The sequence below is a fragment of the Oryctolagus cuniculus genome, chromosome 9 (genome assembly GCF_964237555.1).
Source record: "Oryctolagus cuniculus chromosome 9, mOryCun1.1, whole genome shotgun sequence".
Lineage (NCBI taxonomy): Eukaryota > Metazoa > Chordata > Mammalia > Lagomorpha > Leporidae > Oryctolagus > Oryctolagus cuniculus.
Genome location: NC_091440.1, coordinates 113737352 through 113759241, shown reverse-complemented (window position 1 = coordinate 113759241; position 21890 = coordinate 113737352). Strand labels below are relative to the sequence as shown.

At 43.9% G+C, this 21890-nt stretch overlaps 1 protein-coding gene across 2 annotated transcripts in view; it reads right to left on the bottom strand.

The window, feature by feature from the left end:
- The window catches only part of DERA (deoxyribose-phosphate aldolase), a 122417-nt gene extending 105306 nt beyond the window's left edge, over positions 1 to 17111 (bottom strand). Inside the window, exon 1 of one of the 2 annotated variants that reach the window (XM_002712636.5) lies at positions 16816 to 17111. In XM_002712636.5, coding sequence (XP_002712682.1) covers positions 16816 to 16846 — 31 coding nt within the window. In that variant the 5' untranslated portion in view covers positions 16847 to 17111. The remainder of the gene's footprint in view (positions 1 to 16815) is intronic. The other variant, XM_051850797.2, reaches the window with a different exon arrangement.
- Between the last annotated feature and the right edge of the window lie 4779 nt (positions 17112 to 21890).

The following is a 21890-nucleotide window of genomic DNA, read 5'->3' as shown; positions in this document are numbered from 1 at the left end:
TATTTAATTATACAACAAACCCAAATTATTACTTTATAGTTTCTCTATTTATCAAAACAGCATCAGGGTACTAAAAGACAGCCTCATCGCTTATGCTTATAAGCAAAAAGTGATAGACTTCTGAGGCAAAATCAAAGCATCCATAAAAGAATGTCCCATTTAAAATCTAAAAATGCACATAATGATTATATTGACTTCGTGTATTTCATATACAGATTATGAAGGATTTTTCTTCATTAAAATATTACTCTTAATCATTATAGTATAATGAGAAGATTGTGCCAGGAATCTGAAAATTGTAGTCCTGTGTTTAATGAAATTGGATGCCAGGCTGTGTTTGCTCAATGCCTCTGCAGACATATGAGAAACATCCTTCCCTAGAATGTCTGTCCTGAATCTCTGTGAATCAGTCTTTATATTTGCAGTAGCAGCCTGCTTCTGCTGTAAGTTTTTGCACACTCCACTTAACACAATGGTCTGCCTTAGTTCACTGTGAGCTCTGGGAGAAAGCAGCAGACAGGTGAGGCTCACCTTGGTATCCAGCCATTACCATAAGCAACCAAGTAACATGAAGCAGCAATAGCAGGCACTCCACATTTGATTCTGAAATACCTTTACAGAAAAAGAAATAATGGCTCCCTCTCCCTGCCCTCCCTGAACAACTGCCCTAAATCCCTGGAATGAGGATGGGGATGGAGGTACGCAATTCAGGCAACTGAGCCAGGCTGGCAGGAGATGGGAGCCCAAACATGTGAAGGGGGCACCAGTACATGGGGTGTTACAGAGTCCAGGGGAAACAAAGAAGGAATCTGCACAAAGGGGTAGCCACACACAGGGAGTGAAAGTGCACACAGAGAAAGGAGGACATCCACAAGGAAAGGCAGCCGGCAGGGTACTCACTCTAAGGGTCAGGGGTGGCCTAGGGCAACAGTCTGCAGCCAGAAGGTAGAGTACAAGTGGGAAGAGAAAGGAACCCTCATGTGAGAGCTGCCCAGCTCAGGTGCCAGAGCCTGAGAAAGTCAAGAGTATCTCCCAGGGTAGGAGAAGGACAGCCCCACCTGTGGAGAGCTCCAAACATGCAAGTGGAGAAAACTGGAGACATCCATTGGGGCTGGACTGTAATCAGAGGTTTCAGTGTGAAGTTATAGTTTTCATGCTGTGGAGAGATACAGGTAGATGACAGGTAAGCACAGTGTGTGTGTGTGTGTGTGTGTGACATAGTTTTCAGCTTTACCACCTGGAAACACAGACACACAGTCACCATAAGCATACCCAATACTGGGATCTTGGCTTCTAAATACCCTTATCCGTTGAAAGAAATGCTCTTTGGGATACTACCTGATTCCAGAGCTGGAGCACGGAAAACACAAGGTAATCCAGAAGCATCTTGTAGAGCCAGAAATTAAGGAAATACTTAAAAAATAATTTGGAGGCAGGGCAGGCAAGGAACATGTCTTAAAAAAATATAAGCCAGCTTGAAGGGGATACCCTAGCAAAATCTTAAACGATCTGAACATTGAAGTAAATAATAATAGTAACAAATATAATCCACTGGGAAAACTCAAAAGCATACTAATATAAATAAATTTAAAGTCTACAGAGGAAACAAAATATTTAAGTAGTTTCAAAGTACTTCTCCAAAGGTAGATATTAATGACAAAGGCTGAAGAGCAACTTTAAGGGCCCCCAGCCCTGGTTCTCATATGAGCACCCATTTATGTCCTGGCTACTCCACTTCTAATCCAGCTCCTTGCTAATACGCCTAGGAAAGCAGCAGAAGATGGCTCAAGGCCTTGGGTCCCTGCACCCATGTGAGAGACCTGAATGAAGGTCCTGGCTCCTGTCTTCACATTGGCCCAGCTCTGGCCATTCTGGCCATTGGAGAGTGAACCAGCAGATGGAAGATTCTCTTTCTTCCTCCCCTTCCCCCTCCCCCTCCCTCTCTGTAACTCTGCCTTTCTAATAAATTTTAAAAAAAGAGTAACTTTATAGTCTGAGGTCTGGCAGATATAACCTATTTTTTTTTTTTTTTTTTGACAGGCAGAGTTAGACAGTGAGAGAGAGAGAGAAAAGTCAGAAAGGTCTTCCTTTCCGTTGGTTCACCCCCTAAATGGCTGCTACGGCTGGTGTGCTGCGGCCTGTGCTGTGCCGATCCGAAGCCAGGAGCTAGGTGCTTCTCCTGGTCTCCCATGCGTGTGCAGAGCCCAAGCACTTGGGCCATCCTCCACTGTCTTTCCAGGCCACAGCAGAGAGCTGGACTGGAAGAGGAGTAACCGGGACAGAATCCAGCGCCCCAACCGGGACTAGAACCTGGGGTGTTGGCGCTGCAGACGGAGGATTAGCCTAGTGAGCTGCGGCACTGGCCCTGGCAGATATAACCTTAACCCAGTGATTGAACCATCATCCATCAGGAGACAAATCAAAATCATGTGCTACCAACAGGATGCAGTGAGAACACAGCAATTCCTTGTGTGCTACTGCTGCTGAAGATGCATAACCTACAGCTCACCCTGAAAAAGACCTTAGCAAAGAGATACTGAGGAACATTCCAGAAAGTATCTGGTCTGCATGCTTCCACATAAAGATGCTACAAGTCAATGAAAGTCTAAGCAATTGTTCCAAATAAAACCAAAGAGCCACAGCACTTAAAGGTAATGTGTGATTCTAAACTGGAACTTTCTGAAATAAACAACATAATGTGGACTGCAGGCTGAACTGGAGGTTGTGGATCAGCCCTTACTTAGTAAGGTATTAATGCCAGAGGTCTCATGGTAATGGCTACAGTGTTGCAATTACAAAAGGAAATGTTCCACTTTGCAAGAAATTAACTAATGTATCCAGGGATGATGGAGCCTCCTCCTCACATGATTCAAGGGGAAAGTTTTCTATACCTCATTTAAAATTTTCCTAAAAGTTTCAGATTGTTTCAAAGTTTAAAAGAAAAAAGCATACCCCCAAAAAAAGAAGAAAAGAAAATTGTTTATACTGGTTTATAATCAATATTCCACAAAATGATAAAAAATTCATCACGATAATCATCATAATTACATAAAGGTAATTATTTTCACATTTTCTTTCTTCTCTACAACATGATAAATAATATGTTTCTCTACCTGGAACATTTTACACACCCAAAAGAGAGAAAAAGACACAGACTCGTTCTGCTGTTTCAACACTTGTGCTGTTTTGGTCCTGATGGGGCCCGTGAGTCTATTTTGTCAGAAATGCAACACTGCGGGATGAAGATGCATGTGTTCAGTGGAGGAAAATGTGCCCAGAGGTAGCTTCACTGTAACACAGATAGCTAAGAACTTGTAATCTAAAGTTCCGAACTTGAGTCATGATTTCACTTGTACCAGTTCTGAGAAGTTAAGCAAGCTATTTAGGCTTTTTTTTAATGATTATTTATTTTCTTGTTTATTCAAAAGGCAGAGTGACAGAGAGGGACAAACACACACACATGGAGAGAGAGAAAAAAAATGAATTTCATCTGCAGATTGACTTCCCAAATGCCTACAAAAACCAATATGAGGTCAGGCTGAAGCCAGGAGTCAAGAACTATATAGGCCGGTGCCGTGGCTCACTAGGCTAATCCTCCACCTTGAGGCGCCGGCACACCGGGTTCTAGTCCCGGTCGGGGCGCCGGATTCTGTCCCAGTTGCCCCTCTTCCAGGCCAGCTCTCTGCTGTGGCCAGGGAGTGCAGTGGAGGATGGCCCAAGTCCTTGGGCCCTGCACCCCATGGGAGACCAGGATAAGTACCTGGCTCCTGCCATCCGATCAACATGGTGCGCCGGCCGCAGCGCACCAACCACGGCGTCCATTGAAGGGTGAACCAATGACAAAGGAAGACCTTTCTCTCTGTCTCTCTCTCTCACTGTCCATTCTGCCTGTCCAAAAAAAAAAGAAAGAAAGAACGAACGAACGAACTATATAAAGATGTCCAGGGACCCAAGTACTTGAGCACCATAATCTGCAGCCTCCCAGCATCATTAGCAGGAAGCTGGGTCTGAAGCAGGGAGTAGCCAGGACTCAAACCCTGCACTCCTCTGTGGGATGTGAATGTCCCAGGGTGCAGCTTATCCTCCTGTGCCACAATGCTCACCTCAAATTACTTATGCTTAGTTTTCTCATCTATGAAATGAGAATAATAATAATAATTATCATAAAAGATATCTTGGGGCTGGCACCATGGCTCACTTGGCTAATCCTCCACCTGCGGTGCTGGCACCCCAGGTTCTAGTCCCGGTTGGGGTACCGCGTACTAGTCCCAGTTGCTCCTCTTCCAGTCCAGCCCTCTGCTGTGGCCCAGGAAGGCAGTGGAGGATGGCCCAAGTGCTTGGGCCCTGCACCCGCATGGGAGACCGGGAGGAAGTACCCGGCTCCTGGCTTCAGATTGGTGCAGCACTGGCCGTGGCGGCCATTAGGGGAGTGAACCAATGGAAGGAAGACTTTCTCTGTCTCTCTCACTGTCTATAACTCTCTCTCTCTCTCTCACTGTCTACCTCTGCCTGTGATAACTGTGATAACTGTGAGAATTCAACATGTAAAATTATCCTATTCAACCTAACAGAATACACAGTCAGCCCTCTGTATTCTTGGGTTCCACATCTTTGGATTCAACCAAACCCAGACTGAAAATACCACAAGAAAGAATTACATCTTTATTGAACAGGTAGACTTCTCATTATTATTCCCTAAATAATAGCACATAACAACCATTTATAAAGCCTTCATGTTGTATTTGTTGTGATAAGTAACCCAGAGACGATTTAAAGTATACAGGACGATGTGTGCAGTTATAAGCAAACTATATACCATTTTATATAAGGATCCATGGATTTTGATGTGGGATATATGGTAGGTCCTGAAAACAATCTTTCATGGATACCAAGAGATGACCATACAAGTTTGTATGTTAAGAACTAAAGAGACAAAATATTAGATTCAGAGATAAAACCAGCAGCGGTTCAGGTCCTGGCTGCTCCATTTCCAGTCCAGCTCCCTGCTAGTGTGCCTGGGAAAGCAGTGGAGGATAGCCCAGGTTCTTGGGTCCCTGCACCCACATAGGAGTCCTGGTGGAAACTCCTGATTCCTAGCTTTGGATTGGCTCAGTTTCAGCCATTGTGGCCATTTTGGAGTGAACCAGCAGATGAAGGACCTCTCTCTCCCTCTCTCTCTTTCTCTCTCTCTCTGTTTCTATGTCTCTCTTTAACTTTTTCAAATAAATAAAATAAATCTTTAAAAAATTGCACAAATCAGTTTTATTGTTTTAAAAAATCTCAAATTACCTCCACTTGGGAAATTCTCTGAAGATGTCTAACAATTTCTAAATTTTTAAAGGTTTATTTATTTGAAGGCAGAGTTACAGAGAGAAGGAGAGACAGACAGATCTTTCATACATTGGTTCACTCTCCCAATGGCCACAACAGCCAGGGCTGGGCCACAGCAAAACCAGGAGCCAGGAACTCCATGTGAGTCTCCCACGTGGATGGCAGGGTTCCAAGCACTTGAGCCATCTTCTGCTGCTTTCTCAGACAAATTAGCAAGGAGCTGGATCTGAAGTGGAACAGCCAGGGCTTGAATAGTTGCCCAAATGAGATGTCAGCATCACAGGTGGCAGCTTAACCATTCTTAAATTTTATCTTAATGAGAGACTCCAAGATGGCAGAATATGGAATGGCATACTGTGCTAGGCTAGGGATAAATAATTAAAATAAAGGGGAGGGGTAGGAAGTATATTTTCAGGTGAGAACTATAGAGAAAACTGTAGTAGAAATTCTATGGAAGAAAAAGCAGCACTGTGGATCTGTGTGCCAGGTGCCTAAGTGCATCATGAACACGGACACAACACACAACTCCACCAACCAAGAGCCAGAGAAAGCTCCAGCTTTGGAGACTGGGGTGAGATCAGACAGCAGCAACCGGTGCCACTGCTGATAAAGCTACAGGGAGAGCCAAGCATGCAGCCTGGAGCCCTAAGCAGGAGAGGGTACCCACTGACCCAGTAAATAAAGGGAGGCACATTTCCCTCACCCACCACCACCAAACAGCACTGAGCAACTGGCTGAGAGAGGGTGGGTGCCACTTTGAGCATAAGTGGCAGCTGCAGAAGCCCTTGTGTGTGTACAGCAACTGGCTGAGATAAGATGCCATCTCCTCAGTATTACTGGTGGCAGCAACTGGTAGGAAGAAGGCACCATTCAGCCAACAGCTCTTGTGTAGCCACGTGATCTGGAGATTCCAGCAGAAGGTAAAATCCATTTTCCCCACTGACTTTGAGGTTGGCTGGGAGGATTGACAAGGAACTGGCATCCATATAGGACTGTGAGGCACTTCCAGCCTCCCAACATACCACAGGCTCTGGGGCTCAAACCATTTAGGAGAGGGACCCACAGGCAGCTAGCTCCAGGAACACCTCCCTTTCTGTAGGCCAGACAGGCTAGTGAGGTGGAGCAGATCCTCTGTACCCCATGACTGTGGAAGCATTGTGTGCTGAGACTATGGGGACTCTGTGACTGCACAAGAGGGTGCAGGGTGGAGCTGGGTCTCTGGGCAATCACTGTAAGCAGCTCCACACACTCAGAGCTCCCTAATTATCTGGAATGGATCATTGCAGAGGGATCTGTGCTCACAGTGAGGACTGCACAAATCCTTGGTGTAGTTCGTATAGTAGCACAGATGAATACTGTATCCACTGAGGGTTAAAACCCAGGCATTAATTACCTTGAAAAACAGGAGGAGACCGTGTGATCACACCAACAGAGGTGACCATATCCCCCCTTCTGTTAACTAGAGATCTACTATGACCAACTTGGGTGTCACCCTAGATACTCGCCCCACCCTGGAGCACTGACCAAAGCTCCCTGGTCACACCCAGTTCACACCTCAGAGTGTTCACTGAAAGTGAACACAAAAGCATAATTCAAATAAAAAAGCCATTGAAGGAAAAACCAACAAGTAACTCTACAAATGCCTAAAACAAAACAAAAACTCAAGAAATAAGAACAAGGAAGACACTATGAACCCCCCACAGAGGAACACAACACTTCAATATTAGAATGTGAAGATGAAGAGTGTAATGAAATGCCTGAAATGGATTCAAAAGATTAATCATAGGATTACTCAGAAGTAATGAGCAGCAAATCCACAAATTAAAGAAATCCATACATGACATGAATGAAAATTTGCCCATAAATTTGAGATTTTAACAGAAAACAAAATGAAATACTAGAAATGAAGAATTCAAAAGATCAAATTTTAAAACGGGGTGGAAAGCCTTAACAACAGAATAGGTAAGGGAGAAGAAAGAATATCCAAGCTAGAAGACAAATCTGGAAATTTTTCAGGCCAAAAAAACTTAGAAATATTAAAAACCATGTTGGAGAATTATGGGATACTATCAAATAACCCAACATACAGGTCTTAGGAGTTCCTGAAGGTATGGAAAGAGAGAGTGGGTTAGAAGGCCTATTCAGTGAAATAATTACAGAAAACTTCACAATTTGGAGAAAGGGATGTCCAAGTACAGAAAACACATAGAGCTCCTAATAGACATGACCACAAAAGATCTTTACCATGACACACTGTCAAACTTTCAACAGTAAAACATAGAGAAAAGATTCTAAAATGTGTCTGAGAGAAACGACAGATTACTTTCAGAGGATCTCCAATTAGATTCACAGCTGACTTCTCATCAAAAACTATATAGGCTAGGAGAGAACAGAGAGATATAGATGCAGTCTTAAGAGAAAAAAACTGTCAACCCAGAATACTGTACACTGCAAAGCTCTCATTTATGAATTAAGGTGAAATAAAGACCCTCCATAGCAAACAGAAATTGAAAGAATTTGTCACCACTCATCCAGCCTTAAAAAGGATGCTTAAGGATATACTACACACAGAAAGACAGAAATACAGTCATCATTATGAAAGAATGTGAAGGCAGGAAATCTCCCATTAAAAGTACAAAGGATATTCAAAGAAAACAATAGGAATATTTATGGAAAAATGGCAGGGCCAAATGATTACTTATCAATATTAACCTTGAATGTAAATGGCCTCAGCTCTCCAGTTAAAAGATACAGACTGGCTAAATGGATTAAAAAACAAGACCCATCTATTTGCTGCCTACAAAAACACACCTCACGAACAAAGATACATGCAGACTAAAAGTGAAAGGATGGAAAAAGATATTCCATGCTATTGGAAAGCAAAAGAGGGCAGGTGTAGCCATCCTAATATCAGACAAAATAGACTTTCACACAACAACTGTTAAAAGAGACAAAGGGCACTATGTAATGTTTAAAGGATCAATTCAACAGGAAGATTTGACTATAATAATGTATATGAACCCAATTACAGGGCAGCTGCTATTTAAGAGTAATGTTAATGGATGGATCTAGAGACATGGACTCCAAAACAATCCTAACTGGGGACTTCAACACACCACTTTCATAATTGGACAGATTGACTAGACAGAAAATCAACAAAGAAAAAACAGGGCTAGTCAACACTATGGACCAAATGGACCTAACAGATATCTACAAAATTTATCATTCCACAGTTGCAGAATACACAGTCTTCTCATCAGTATATGGAACTTGCTCTAAGACAGACCATATGCTGGGCCATAAAGCAAGTCTCAGCAAATTCCAAAAAATCGAAATCATACCATGCATCTTCTCTGACCACAATGGATTGAAGCTGGAAATCAACAACTCAAGAATCTCTAGAACATATGCAAACACATGGAGACTGAACAACATACGCCTGGATGAACAATAGGTCACAGAGAAATCAAAAATGAAATAAAAATATTTCTGAAAATGAATGAAGATGACAAAAATCATATTAAAAATTATGGGATAGAGCAAAAGCAGTGTTCAGGGGGAAGTTTATAACAAATGGTGCCTACATGAAAAATTGGAAATGTACTGAATAAATGAGCTATCAATGGATCTCAACGACCTAGAAAAACAACAACAAACCAAGCTAGAAATTAACAGAAGAAAAGATATAATTACAAATAGAGGAAAAAATAACAAAATTGAAACAAAAAAATACAAAAGTGAAATGAAGAGCTGGTTTTTTAAAAAAATAAACAAAATTGATATACCACTAGCCAAACTATTTAAAAAAAAGAAAAAAGAGAGAAGATCCAAATCAATAAAATCAGAGATGGAAAAGGAAATGTTAACAACAGACACCACAGAAATAAAAAAAATCACCAGGAATTACTATAGAGAAATGTATGCCAAGAAATTGTGACACCTAGAAGAAATGGTTAGATTTCTGGACATATACAATCTACCAAAATTGAGTCATGAAGACACAGAAACCTAAACAGACCAATAATGAAGATGGAAACTGAAACAGTAATAAAGACCCACCCAACAAAGAAAAGCTCAGGACAGGATGGCTTCCCTGCTGAATTCTACCAGATATTTAAAGAGGAACTATCTCCAATTCTTCTCAAGCTACTCAAAACAATTGAAAGGGAGCATATCCTCCCAATCTCCTTCTATGAAGCCAGCATCATCTTAATTCCACAACCAGAAAAAGACACAACAGAGAAACAGGACTATAGACCATTATCCCTGATGAACAGATGCAAAATCCTCAACAAAATATTAGCTAATCAAATAAAACAACAGAGCAGAAAGATCAGTCACCCAAAGTGGGATCTATCCTGGTATAGAGATGGTTCAACATTCACAAATCAATAAATATATCACATTAACAAACTAAAGAACAAAAACTACATGATTATCTCAATAGATGCAGAGAAAATGTTTGATAAAATACATCTTTTCATAATGAAAATTGGGAATAGAAGGAACATTCCTCAACACAATCAAGGCAATCTGTGACAAAGCCACAGCCAGCATCTTACTGAATGGGGAAAAGTTGGAAGCATTCCCACTAAGATCCAGAACCAGATGAGGATGCCCACTCTCACCATTGTTATTTTTTTTTTAAGATTTATTTATTTATTCAAAAGTCAGAGTTACACAGAGAGAGGAGAGGCAGAGAGAGAGAGAGAGGTCTTCCATCCACTGGTTCACTCCCCAATTGGCCACAATGGCCGGAGCTGCACCGATCCAAAGGCAGGAGCCAGGAGCTTCCTCTAGGTCTCTCACACGGGTGCAGGGGCCCAAAGACTTGGGCCATCTTGCGCTGTTTTCCCAGGCCATAGCAGAGAGCTGGATCAGAAGTGGAGCAGCCAGGCCTCAAACTGGCGCCCATATGGGATGCCAGCGCTTCAGCCAGGGCATTAACTCGCTGTGCCACAGCACCAGCTCCTCACCATTGTTATTTAATATAGTCCTGGAAGTTTGAGCCAGAGCCATAGGAAGGAAAAAGAAATCAAAGGGATACAAATTTGAACGCAGAAAATCAAACTATCCCTATTTGCAGATGGCATGATCCTATATATAGGGGATCCAAGACTCCAATGAGAGAATATCAGAACTCATAAAAGAGTTCAGTAAAGTGGCAGCATATAATACTAACATATAAAAATCAATAGCCTTTGTATACACTGACAATGCCATGGCTGAGAAAGACCTTCTAGTATCAATCCCATTCACAACAGCTACAAAAAAACTTTTAAATAACAATGAAAATTAAAAAAACATTGAACAAAGAAACAGAAGAGGGGCCAGCACTGTGGCACAGTGGGTTAAAGCTCCAGCCTGTAGCGCCAGCATCCCATATGGGTGCTGGTTCGAGTGCTGGCTGCTCCACTTCTGATCCAGCTCCCTGCTAATGTACCTGGGAAGACAGAAGAGGACGACCCAAGTCCTTGGGCCCTTGAACCCATGTGGGAGACCCAGAAGATGCTCTTGGCTCCTGATTGGCTCAGCAACTTTTATTGCGGCTATTTGGGGAAGGAACCAGATGAAAGACCTTTTTATCTCTCTGTCTGTACCTCTTTTGTAACTCTTTCAAATAAATAAATCTTAAAAAAGAGAGAGAGAAAGAAAGAAAGAGAGAGAAAGAAGACACCAAAAATGGAAAAATCTTCCATGTTCATGGATTGGAAGAATCAGTATCATCAATATTTGCATACTACTGAAAGCAATTTACAGATTCATTGCAATCCCAATCAAAATACCAACAAAATTCTTCTCAGATCTAGAAAAAATGATGCTAAAATTCATATGGACACACAAGAGAGCCCTAACAGCTAACGCAGTCTTACACAACAAAAATGAAACCAGAGTAATCACAATGACAGATTTCAAGACATACTATAGGTGAGTTATAATCAAAACAGCCTGGTACTGGCAAAAATAAATAAAGAAAAGGAAAGAGAAAAAGAAAGAGAGAGAGAGAAAGAAAGAAAAGGGAGGGAGGGAGGGAGAGAGGGAAGGAAGGAAGGGAGGGAGGGAGGGAAAAGAGAGAGAAAAAAAAAAAAAAGATGTGTAGAGCAACGCAACAGAATAAACTCCAGAAATCAATCCATGCATCTACAATCAACTTATCTTTGACAAAGGAGCTAAAATCAATCCCTTGAGCAAAGATAGTCTCTTCAAAAAATGGTGCTGGGAAAACTGGATCTCCACGTGCAAAAGTATGAAGCAAAACCCCTACCTTATACTTTACACAAAATCCATTCAAAATGATCAAAGACCTAAATATATGACCCAATACCATCAAATTATTAGAGAACACTGGGGAAACCCTAATAAAAGTCAGGAAGACCTTGCCACACACATCGTCCATTTCATCAGTCAGGCCTCAGAGATCAGACATCTGACAAAAACTTCAAACGTCAGACCACCAACCACTAACTTCTTTCCCTGGTTTGCCAGACCACGGCCTTTAAGGTCTTTAACAACCAGAAGACCTCAAGGACTGAAAGAGAGAAAAAGAGAGAGAGGGATGTGCTTTGTCCAATACATGGCAGCCACAATCAATAGTTCCCTGCCCACCAGGGGCCTCAGGGCAGCAAGAACTCTGGGACCAGCACCTACCAGGGCATCTTGTACTGGCTTCCCCCTGCATCGACCAAGACACATGAGTTGGGACTGCCAAACCCCACTCCTGGATGCTACCCAATCTGTAAGCAGCAGGGACACTGGAAGTGAGACTGTCTTTGTCTCCCACAGTGAAGGGTCCCAGCCCTTTTGGTAATCCAGGAGAAATGGCAAATGACTCTAATACCCTTGCCTATGAGGAACCCAATTAAACAGAAGGAGACAACTCCCTCCTTCTCAACTGATGGGGCCCAGAGACTATAGAAACTCCTATATTTTCCATCACCATGGATGAGCCTCAGGTCACCTTGGGTGCTACAGGTAACAAAGGAGATATGTGGACAACAGGGCCACATATAGGGGCACATCCTCTGCCCTTACTACTTTCTCTAGACCTTCCTTTCAGCCCTTGATCCTCATGACCAGCACAGAGAGCCAACTCTAGCCCAGCTACTTAACTCCCTTTAAGTGTATACCTTCAGAGAAAAAAATCTTCACTCGTGCCTTTCTTGTCATGCCTTTACTTAGAAGGGATATTAGGACAAGACTTTGTGTTAATGTTCACCTGTCTGAACTTGCCTGCCCATTGCTTGCATAACTGGCCCCTAATGCCTCAAGTCCTATCAAAGTATAGTCCTCTGTCCTCCAACAGATCTCCAACTACGTACTCCTCCATCACCACCCCAGGATGATTGCTTTGCCTGCAGACCCTATAAGAATTAACTTGAAGGATCCTAACTTCTTCCCCCTCAAACCCTAACTGCCCCAAAAACAAGAAGCTCAAAGAGGCCTACAACCTCTAATTGATAAGTTCTTGGTCCCTGGCTTACTGTGTCCCTGCAACTCAGCATGTAACATTCCCATTTTGGTGGCAAAGAAATCAGATGGGATCTACCAAAAGGTGCAAGATCTGAGAGCCATCAAGGAGGCAGTAATCCTCATATACTAACCTCTATTGTCCCTAACCCATACAATCTCCTAGGACAGATCCCCTCCAGCACTTCCTCATATACCCTCTTAGATCTCAATGATGTTATCTTCTGTAACTCAGTACACCCTGATTCCCAGTTCTTATTTGCCTTCCAATAGCAAGACCTCTCCCTTCAACTCCAGGGCACACAACAATGACCTGGATGGTCCTCCCCTAGGGATTCCAGGACATCTCACACTTATTTGAACAGGCCCTATCCATTCTCTACCTCCTCTATGGTAGTGTATATTTCGCAATACAAGGACAGTTTGCTTTTATATGTAGCCCAGATGAAGAAACCTCAGACCAAAATACTATATGGTATCATAAAAATTGGCTTCTGGTGGCTATATTATCTCCCCTTCTAAATTCTAGATCTCTTCCCAAACAGTCCATTTCCTGGGACTGATAACTTATTTTCAGACCAAAAAGTCCCTCAGACCACTGCAAAGGTCTTATTTTGAATGTAGGAGCCCACAATGAAACAGCAACTGTGCTCCTTCCTAAGCATGGCAGACTTTGCCTAGCAAAATCCCAAAAGAGGCTCCATGGAGTCCTGACGAAGATCCCTTAGGGTGGAGCTGAGAAACAGAAAGAAGCCTCAAACAGGCCAATAACACGGCTCCTGTTTTAACCTTGCCAGATAGTAGGAAACTCTTCTGTGTCTGCCCTTGAAAGAAAGGGCACTGCCCTCAGAGACTTGACTCAAGCTCTGGAATTCTCTCAGCACCCAGCTACAAATGGAAACTCAGTGGCAAGAGGGTGGCCTCCCTACCTAGAGGCATTGGCATCCATAGCCCTTTTACTAGAAGAGGCTTCAAAACTGAGATTGGGTCAAGGAATGATTGCTTACACTCCCACCAGAGACCTGAAACCTTGAGCTCGCAGGCTCTTCCACTGGGTCTCAAACCCCTGAGCTAAACATTAAACCATGCCAAACCCTCAACCCTACCACCTTACAGACAGATCCAAACCCAGAATCGAATCCTTACTCGAATATTCCTGTATGGTGAACTACAGAGGCCATAACTAACTACCAAAATCAACATAGCCCAGGACCCAAGCCCACCTTCATGGGCCATACCTACCCCAACATTGTGCCTGGGGACTGGATATAGTTTAAAGATCTCCCACAGGACAAGAAACAACTGAAACCTGCCTGGGCCAGACCTCATCAAGTCCTTCTGACAATGTCAACAGCAAGCCGTTCCTCATGGATCTCCCTCTCCAGGGCCTGCACTGCTTCTCTCCTGGAGGACGACCATCCAAGAACTGCAGCTGCAAACCTATCGGAGATCTGTGCCCACTGTTCAGACAGCACTCAGGTGACACCTACCCAGACTCTCCACACTCATGCACGTGGCTCTCCTCTCACAACTACCCTGTAAGAGTCTCTCAGAGGAGTCTTCTCTACATTTCCCCTACAGCACAAACCTTTGTCTCTCAAATCATAATGAAATACCTTTCAACTAGAAAATGCTATAAAATCACCGATACATTACATAAATTAATACTGAATTTTTTTCTAAAACATAATTAAAAAACCTTTTCAGCATTTGAGAGTAAACTTGTCTGGATTAATGATTAGTATCAGTGGAGGAAAAACACTCTTAAAATAAACCAATTTTAACAAAGAATGATGATAATAAAAGTAAAGCAATAATCATTTAAGTGGTTATATAAAATATTTATTATTATACTTCGTAATTTTTTCTGTATATTATCTCATTATTCAACACATGAATGGAAGAAACCCTAAATTTCGCAAAGTGACTGAACTGTATGTCTTTTTTTTTTTTTTTTAACAGGTAGAGTCATAGACAGTGAGAGAGAAAGGTCTTCCTTCCATTGGTTCACTCCCCAAATGGCCGCTACAGCCAGCACTGCACCGATCCGAAGCCAGGAGCCAGGTGCTTCCTCCTGGTCTCCCATGCGGGTGCAGGGGCCCAAGCACTTGGGCCATCCTCCACTGCCTTCCTGGGCCAGAGAGCTGGACTGGAAGAGGGGCAACCAGGACTAGAACCTGGCGCCCATATGGGATGCCGGCGCCACAGGCAGAGGATTAACCAAGTGAGCCACAGCACCAGCCCCGAACTGTATGTCTTAAAGGAAAATCTTTTTTTAATTTCTCAGTTTTGCAAGAATGTGGCACTTGGTGCACAGCACCACTCAGCCATGTTACTGGAAATCCCAAGAGGAGCAGGACACAGCACCCTATCCCTACTCCCCACCCACCAACTTCGTGGACAGTCTACTCTAGGGGACAGGTCTCTACTACTAAAGTCCATGCTTACAGACAGAACTAAAGTTTCAAACATAATCTGCTCATGGGTAGTGACTAAAACCAAATGAAATTGCTGAGGAAATCAATTGTTTTTTTCAAGACAGATTTACTTTCTTACCAGGCAACAGAAATTCCAAATACCTCTTGAAGTCCAGACTGTTTAGGGGACACAGTCACTTTCACGAAAAATTATCTGGGTCAGCATAGCAGCGCAGCATCCCTGCTAATGCAGCTGGGAAGGCAGTGGAGGATGGCCCAAGTGCTAGGCCCCAACACCCAGGTGGGAGACCTGGATGGAGTTCCAGGCCCCTGGCTTCCATCTGGTGCAGCCCAGGTCTCTGAGGCCATTTGGGGAGTGAACCAGTGGACGAAAGCTCTCTCTCTCTGCCTGTCAAATCTTTTTTAAAAAGTTTCTGTAGGGGTTGGCACTGTGGCATAGCAGGTGAAGTCATCGCCTGCAATGCCTGCATCCCATGTGGGTGCTGGTTCGAGTCTCAGCTGCTCTATTTTTGATCCAGCTTGCTATCACCTGGGAAAGCAGCAGAAGATGGCTGAAGTCCTTGGGCCCCTGCACCCACGTGGGAGACTGGAAGAAGCTCCTGGTCCCTGGCACATCTCCAGCTTTTGCAGCCATCCGGGGAGTGAACCAGCGGATGGAAGACATCTCTCTCTCTCTGCTTTTGCCTCTCTGTAACTCTGCCTTTCAAATAAATAAATAAATCTTTTTTTTAAAAAAAGTATCTGTACATGTGTGTTATATTAACATACAGCCAATTTTCCCAAAATTCTTTCTCAACACTGATATTATCATTTATCTAACAGTTACTAGGTACCCAAAACGCACCAAAAATTTACCCTTTCATTTAATCTCCAAGCCACCTAATACCACAATAACAGTGAAGAAACTAATCAGCCCAAAGCCACACAGCTAAGAAGCTGAAGATCCAAGATAGAGAGCCAGCCAAGTTGTAAGCACTGTTCATCTTTGGTCGCACCGTGGTTTGGCTTTCTGAATTACAAAATTTCCACATTTACGGGAATCTGAACTGTTTTCTTGCCAGTAACACCTGAACTAATCTCAGAAGGATTAAAAATGGCAAACTAATTCAGGTGCTTCCACAAAGCTTTGGACATGTAATAAAATACATACAGTTTGGAACATCAAGGGCGGTGGCAAGACTGCTCTTGCACCAGCCCCAGCACTTTTGTTCCAGTAAAACTACCTGCGGAGACACGGGATGAAACCACACAGGTACCCCGCAAAGGGAGGGAGGCAAGGTTTTTATCTGGTTTTGAGTTTGGTTCGGTCTCTGGGTTTTTCAGTCAGCGAACTAGAAAGGGAAACGACGGGTTGGGAAAAAAAAATCTAATCCCTTCCTCTGCTTCCAGACGCCAAGGCTTGGGCGCCCAGGCCCGGCGCCAACGCGCACTCGCGGGTCGGCCTCTGCGCGGGTCGGCGCCCCAGCGGCCTCCACCGCTTCCCGCCCCGGCCCAGGCTACGGGCGGCCGCGAGCCCCGCGCTAGGCTCTGCGGTGCGGGACGCGACGGAGGAAGGGAGGCGACCCACGGGACCCCTTACCGAGCTCGGTACCCTGGTTGTGCGCGGACATGGCGCGGCCGCTCCGGAGCGGCGGTGCTCCGCGCTTCCTCCTTCCCGTCCGCCCCGCGCCCGCGCTCGCCCCGCCCCCGAACCCGGCCCCGAACTCAGAGAGGGAAGCTGCCACACGCTGCTGCCGGCTCTTCGCCAGGAGTTCCACCACTCTCCAGCTCCTCCAGATTCCTGCTTTAAAATACTGCTGGGGCCCACATCACATATGGAGTGCCAGCATTCCAGCCTCTACTGCGCTCCAGATAACAGCATTCCAGGGCCTACAGTGCTCCCTGGGATGTGTTGGTGCAAGTCCCTGGGGCCCTGCCACCCACGTGGGAGACCTGGATTGGGTTCCCAGCTCTGGCTTTGGCCTGCCAAGCCTGAGCTGTTGCGTGCATTTGAGTAGTGAACCAGAGGATGGAAAATTTTTCTGCCTTGCAAATAGTAACTAACAATTTCCCAACTGTGCTTTGTTGTGGGAATAGGGATCCCCAAATTACGTTGTGATCGAGAGTCCTGACTGGGCTCAGAAAAAAACCCTCGAGCTGTACCTAGTCCAGGTTTTCCTTTGCAATCTTTCCTTACAACCTGGGAACATAAATAAGAAAAGGAGGATTTACTGAAACACAGATAGTACATGCTCAGATGGGAGTACAGAGAACTGCCCCCTAACCAGGCTGGGGTCTTCCTTTTATAGGGTAGGACCTGGCTGAAGGCCCAAATAAGACAGGATTTGGAGTGGGGCTCTAGTGCACGTGGTGGTCTCTGGGGAAGGTGTCATGGCACCTGGTGCCTGCTGTAAGGTGAGGCTTGGCTTCATGAGGAGTGCATGTAGACAGGATTTGGGTAGTACACAGGGCTCAGGTGCTGGCAGTCCTTACTCATGTCCTTGACTCCCTGCCCTGCTCACATCATCCTCCACAGAGAGGCTGGCTGCTGTGTTCAGTATAATTGGAAGTGTCTTCCTGGTCTGATATGATTTGGTGCTGAGTTTGAGGCTTATTTCAACACTGCTGAAGATGAGAAACATATTACTTTAATATTGTGTTGACTATGAATAAAAGGGCAAAATAGAGAAGGGATACAGAGGGTTACCCGTTGCAGACTTTTAGGGAAGAGTGGGGAAGTAGCAGAAATAGTAAAGGCCTTGAGACAGAAATGAAGCCAGTGTGGCGAGAGCAGCACAAGCCAGGGGAAAATGGAAAGCTCACAGAAGGCAGGAGGCAGACATCGTGAAAACCCAGTTTAACGGAAGCCATTACTCAGGAAACAAGGCACTCTGTTCATATCCTAAAGCATGTCCTTTCTTACAGGGCATTGGATGGCGAGGATGAGGGTCAGGACTATCACTGGGGGTTCTTTTTCACAGATGGAGTAAGGAATTAATGCTTCAGTGAGGTCAAAGTAGGCATAGTAAAGCAGTTATTTACGAAAGTTCCAAGGGATGAACTGGCCAGTCCTGAGGAAACATGGACCTCCTTACAGGTACTAAAGTGAATTTAAAAAGTACATTCCAAGGGGGGATTGGGCCAGTGGAGAGCATGGCACCTTTTCTTCTTGGTTTGGGGCTTTCATCCCAAGTTTGAGAGGCACTGTTGATGTGGCCATGACACTCATGATTGGCATTTGTGACTGACATCTGGGAGTTGCATAACTTTGGGCTCTCTGCATGTGGCTGTAAACTAGACTTTCCTAGTTTGGTTGAGCTTCCCATTTACCAGGATAACTTTAACCATAAGCTAAAGTGCAAAGTGAATAGTCTTTGCTGGGTCCTGGTGGAGAGCAGGCTTCCTGGCTCTGGCCACTCAAGCCTAAATCATCTACCTGACAGAAATTACAAAGGCAGTGCAACAAACCATGTGAGAAATATTTAGCTTGGTTTAAGGTGGTAACTATGGGAATGAAGCAAAAAGCAGATTCAAAACAGCCCACAAGACTCACACATAAACTGGACATGGCAAGTGAGAAGCAAAAAGAAGTTATGAACAAGTGAGGTTGAAAGAAAAACAGGTTTGGTTGAAAAATTGAATTTGTGTTAAGGTAAGTAATCTGTGAGGCTTATCATAAAATTAGGTGGAACAACGAACTATGCCACTAAACTGGTGCTCTGAGAAAGGCTGAATATACCATTTGAGAAATAGCAGAAGACAAATGCTACAATATTCTTTTCACCAGAGAAAAGTAGAAAGGATAGCCCAGATTTGATATCATGAAGGAACTGGCAGGGCCTGGCACTGCAGCACAGAAAGTTAAGCCAGCATCCCATAATGGAGTGCCTCAGTCCCAGCTGCTCCACTTTGAATCCAACTAATGGCTCATGGGGCTGGGAAGGCAGTGGAAAATGACCCAAACACTTGGGCTTCTGCCACCCATGGGAGATCAGGGTGGAGTTCCTGACTCCTGGCTTCTGCCTAACCCAGATCTTGCTGTTGTGGTCACTTGGCGAGTGAACCATCAGACAGAAGCACTCTCTTATCTTACCTTTTAAATAAATCTTAAGGAATTTGCAAATACAGGGTAAGATATAAGGAAACCAGGAGTGTTTTCATAGAAGCAAAGAAAATAAGCTGTTTGAAAAATAAACATTCAATTATTGGGTGCTGTGGAACGTTTATGAGGATTGGAAGCATTAGAACTACAATGAGACTTCTGGCAAGTGCAATTTTGCAGGAAGTTGAGCTTTTTGTTAAAGTAAATGAATTTTACCATTGCAAAGTGTGGTAGGCAGGCCAATAGTCCCCTGTAAATAACCTACTTTATATGGAAAAAGGGACTTTGCAGATATGATTAAAGGTCTTGAGCTGTGAAGATCATTCTGGATTGTCCAGGTGGGTCCAAAGCATCCATACACATCCTCCTGGGTGAAAAGGGGCAGCAGGAGAGTCAGTCAGAGACCTCAAGACTCCATGCTGCTGGCTTTGTAGACAGAGGTGGGAACATGGAGCCAAGGAATGCAGTTGGCTCCCTGAAGCTGAAAAAGGCAAGGGAAGTCTCTCTTAGAGCCTCCAGAAGAAATCCAGCTCTGCCAACACCCTTTTGGCTCAGATTTATTTCTGACTTACGAAGTTTCAAACTGTAAGATAATAAATTTGTTTTAAGCCATTTTGTGGTAGTTTGTTACAGTAGCAACAGGAAACCAATAAAAAGTAATATGTTTCAGACTTTAATGAAAACTAAGTAGAATAAATGTCAACTTGCGGCAGGCATTTGGCCTCAAGAGTTAGGACTGGAGCACTGGATTTGAGTGCTGGCTCCACTCCTGATTCCAGCTTACTGTTAATGTGCATCAAGAGGTAGCAAGCGATGGTTCAGGTAGCAGGGTTCCTTCCACTCACGTGGGAGACTCAGTTCAGGCTCCTGGCTTCATCCTGACCTAGCTCTGGTTGTTGCAGGCATTTGGGGAGTGACCCATTACATAGAAGCTTGCTCTCTGTTGTATCTCTAAAGAAAAATACGTAAATCTTGACTTTAATTTAGAGTACATCAGACTGGGATATGAGTCTGACCAACTCCTGCAACACTGAAAATAAATACTATTGCAGAGCAGAGGATCAGAAATCTATCTGACCACATACATAAACATATACAGACATATATATGACCACATAAATCCACCTCCAGGCTAGTGTTGTGGTGCAGCAGGTTAAGCTACTGCTGTGAATGCCAACATCCCATTCTGGAGTACTGGCTACTCTAGCTTCCTGCTGATATACCTTGGAGAAGAGCAGATGGCCCAAGTCCTTGGGCCCCTGCTGCCCATGTGGAAAACCAGGAAGGAGTTTCAAGCTCCTGGTTTCAGCCTAGGCCAGCCGTGGCTTTTGCAGCCATTTGGGGAATTAACCAGCAGATGAAAGATATCTGTCTCTCCCTCTCTCTTATCATTCAAAAATAAATGTCTTTTTTTTTAAATAAGGGCTACTCCCCATGAGACCCTATGTGGGTCATCAGCTGGTTCCTCTGAAATACTTCTCCTGGCCCTGTAAGGCTGTCAAAGTCTACAGTGCTTTTTTCTGGTTAAGGAAAAAATCCTCAAAAGTGAATCTTATATTTTGGTTGGTTCTTTTGCTTTTAAGCAAAGTTATCAAGGGTCATTCATAAGGTCAATCAGGAAAAAGCAAACTGGCAGAGAAGTTATTCATTGCACAGAAATCTAACTCACTAATAACCCTTCCACGTTTTAAAAAATAATTACAAGTTTAAATTTACTTGATCCAATTTATTAGAAAGCTGACCAAAAAAGGCTATTATTTGAAAGCAACCTGTAATTAAAGGATGAGGTAAAATAAATTTTGATAAGACACTGAGGTTTATAATTATCCCATTTTCATAAGATCCTTTCTGTACAAACAGAGTTACATTAATGTGCATTGATGATTACTCAATTTTAGTAGGTTCTTGGGGGGCTAGATTTTAGTGATATTTCTACTAGCTTCCTGCTTCTGTTTTTTTTCCTTATAAATTGCATGCATCATTTTGATAAAGTCATTAAAATACAGGTCAAGATTTCTATCCAGCCATGAAAGGAAGGTAAATTCAACTCCAGCAAAAGACATAAAAAGACATAAATTTCAAAAATTCAGTACTTTTTTTTTTTTTGACAGGCAGAGTGGACAGTGAGAGAGAGACAGAGAGAAAGGTCTTCCTTTAGCCATTGGTTCACCCTCCAATGGCCGCCATGGCTGGCGTGCTGCGGCTGGCACACTGCGCTGGATCCAAAGGCAGGAGTCAGGTGCTTCTCCTGGTCTCCCATGGGGTGCAGGGCCCAAGCACTTGGGCCATCCTCCACTGCCTTCCTGGGCCACAGCAGAGAGCTGGCCTGGAAGAGGGGCAACCGGGAAAGAATCCGGCGCCCCGACCGGGACTAGAACCCAGTGTGCCGGCGCCGCGAGGTTGGAGGATTAGCCTATTGAGCCGTGGCGCCGGCCACTTAATTTCAAAATTAGGAAACAACGTTCACTACAGATTCTTCAAGCAAACTGCCTTTTGCTATGGTTACAATGTAGAAAAACGTTCAGGCTATTTCTAGATATATCTATCAGTTTTTCCCAAAGAAACAAACACTC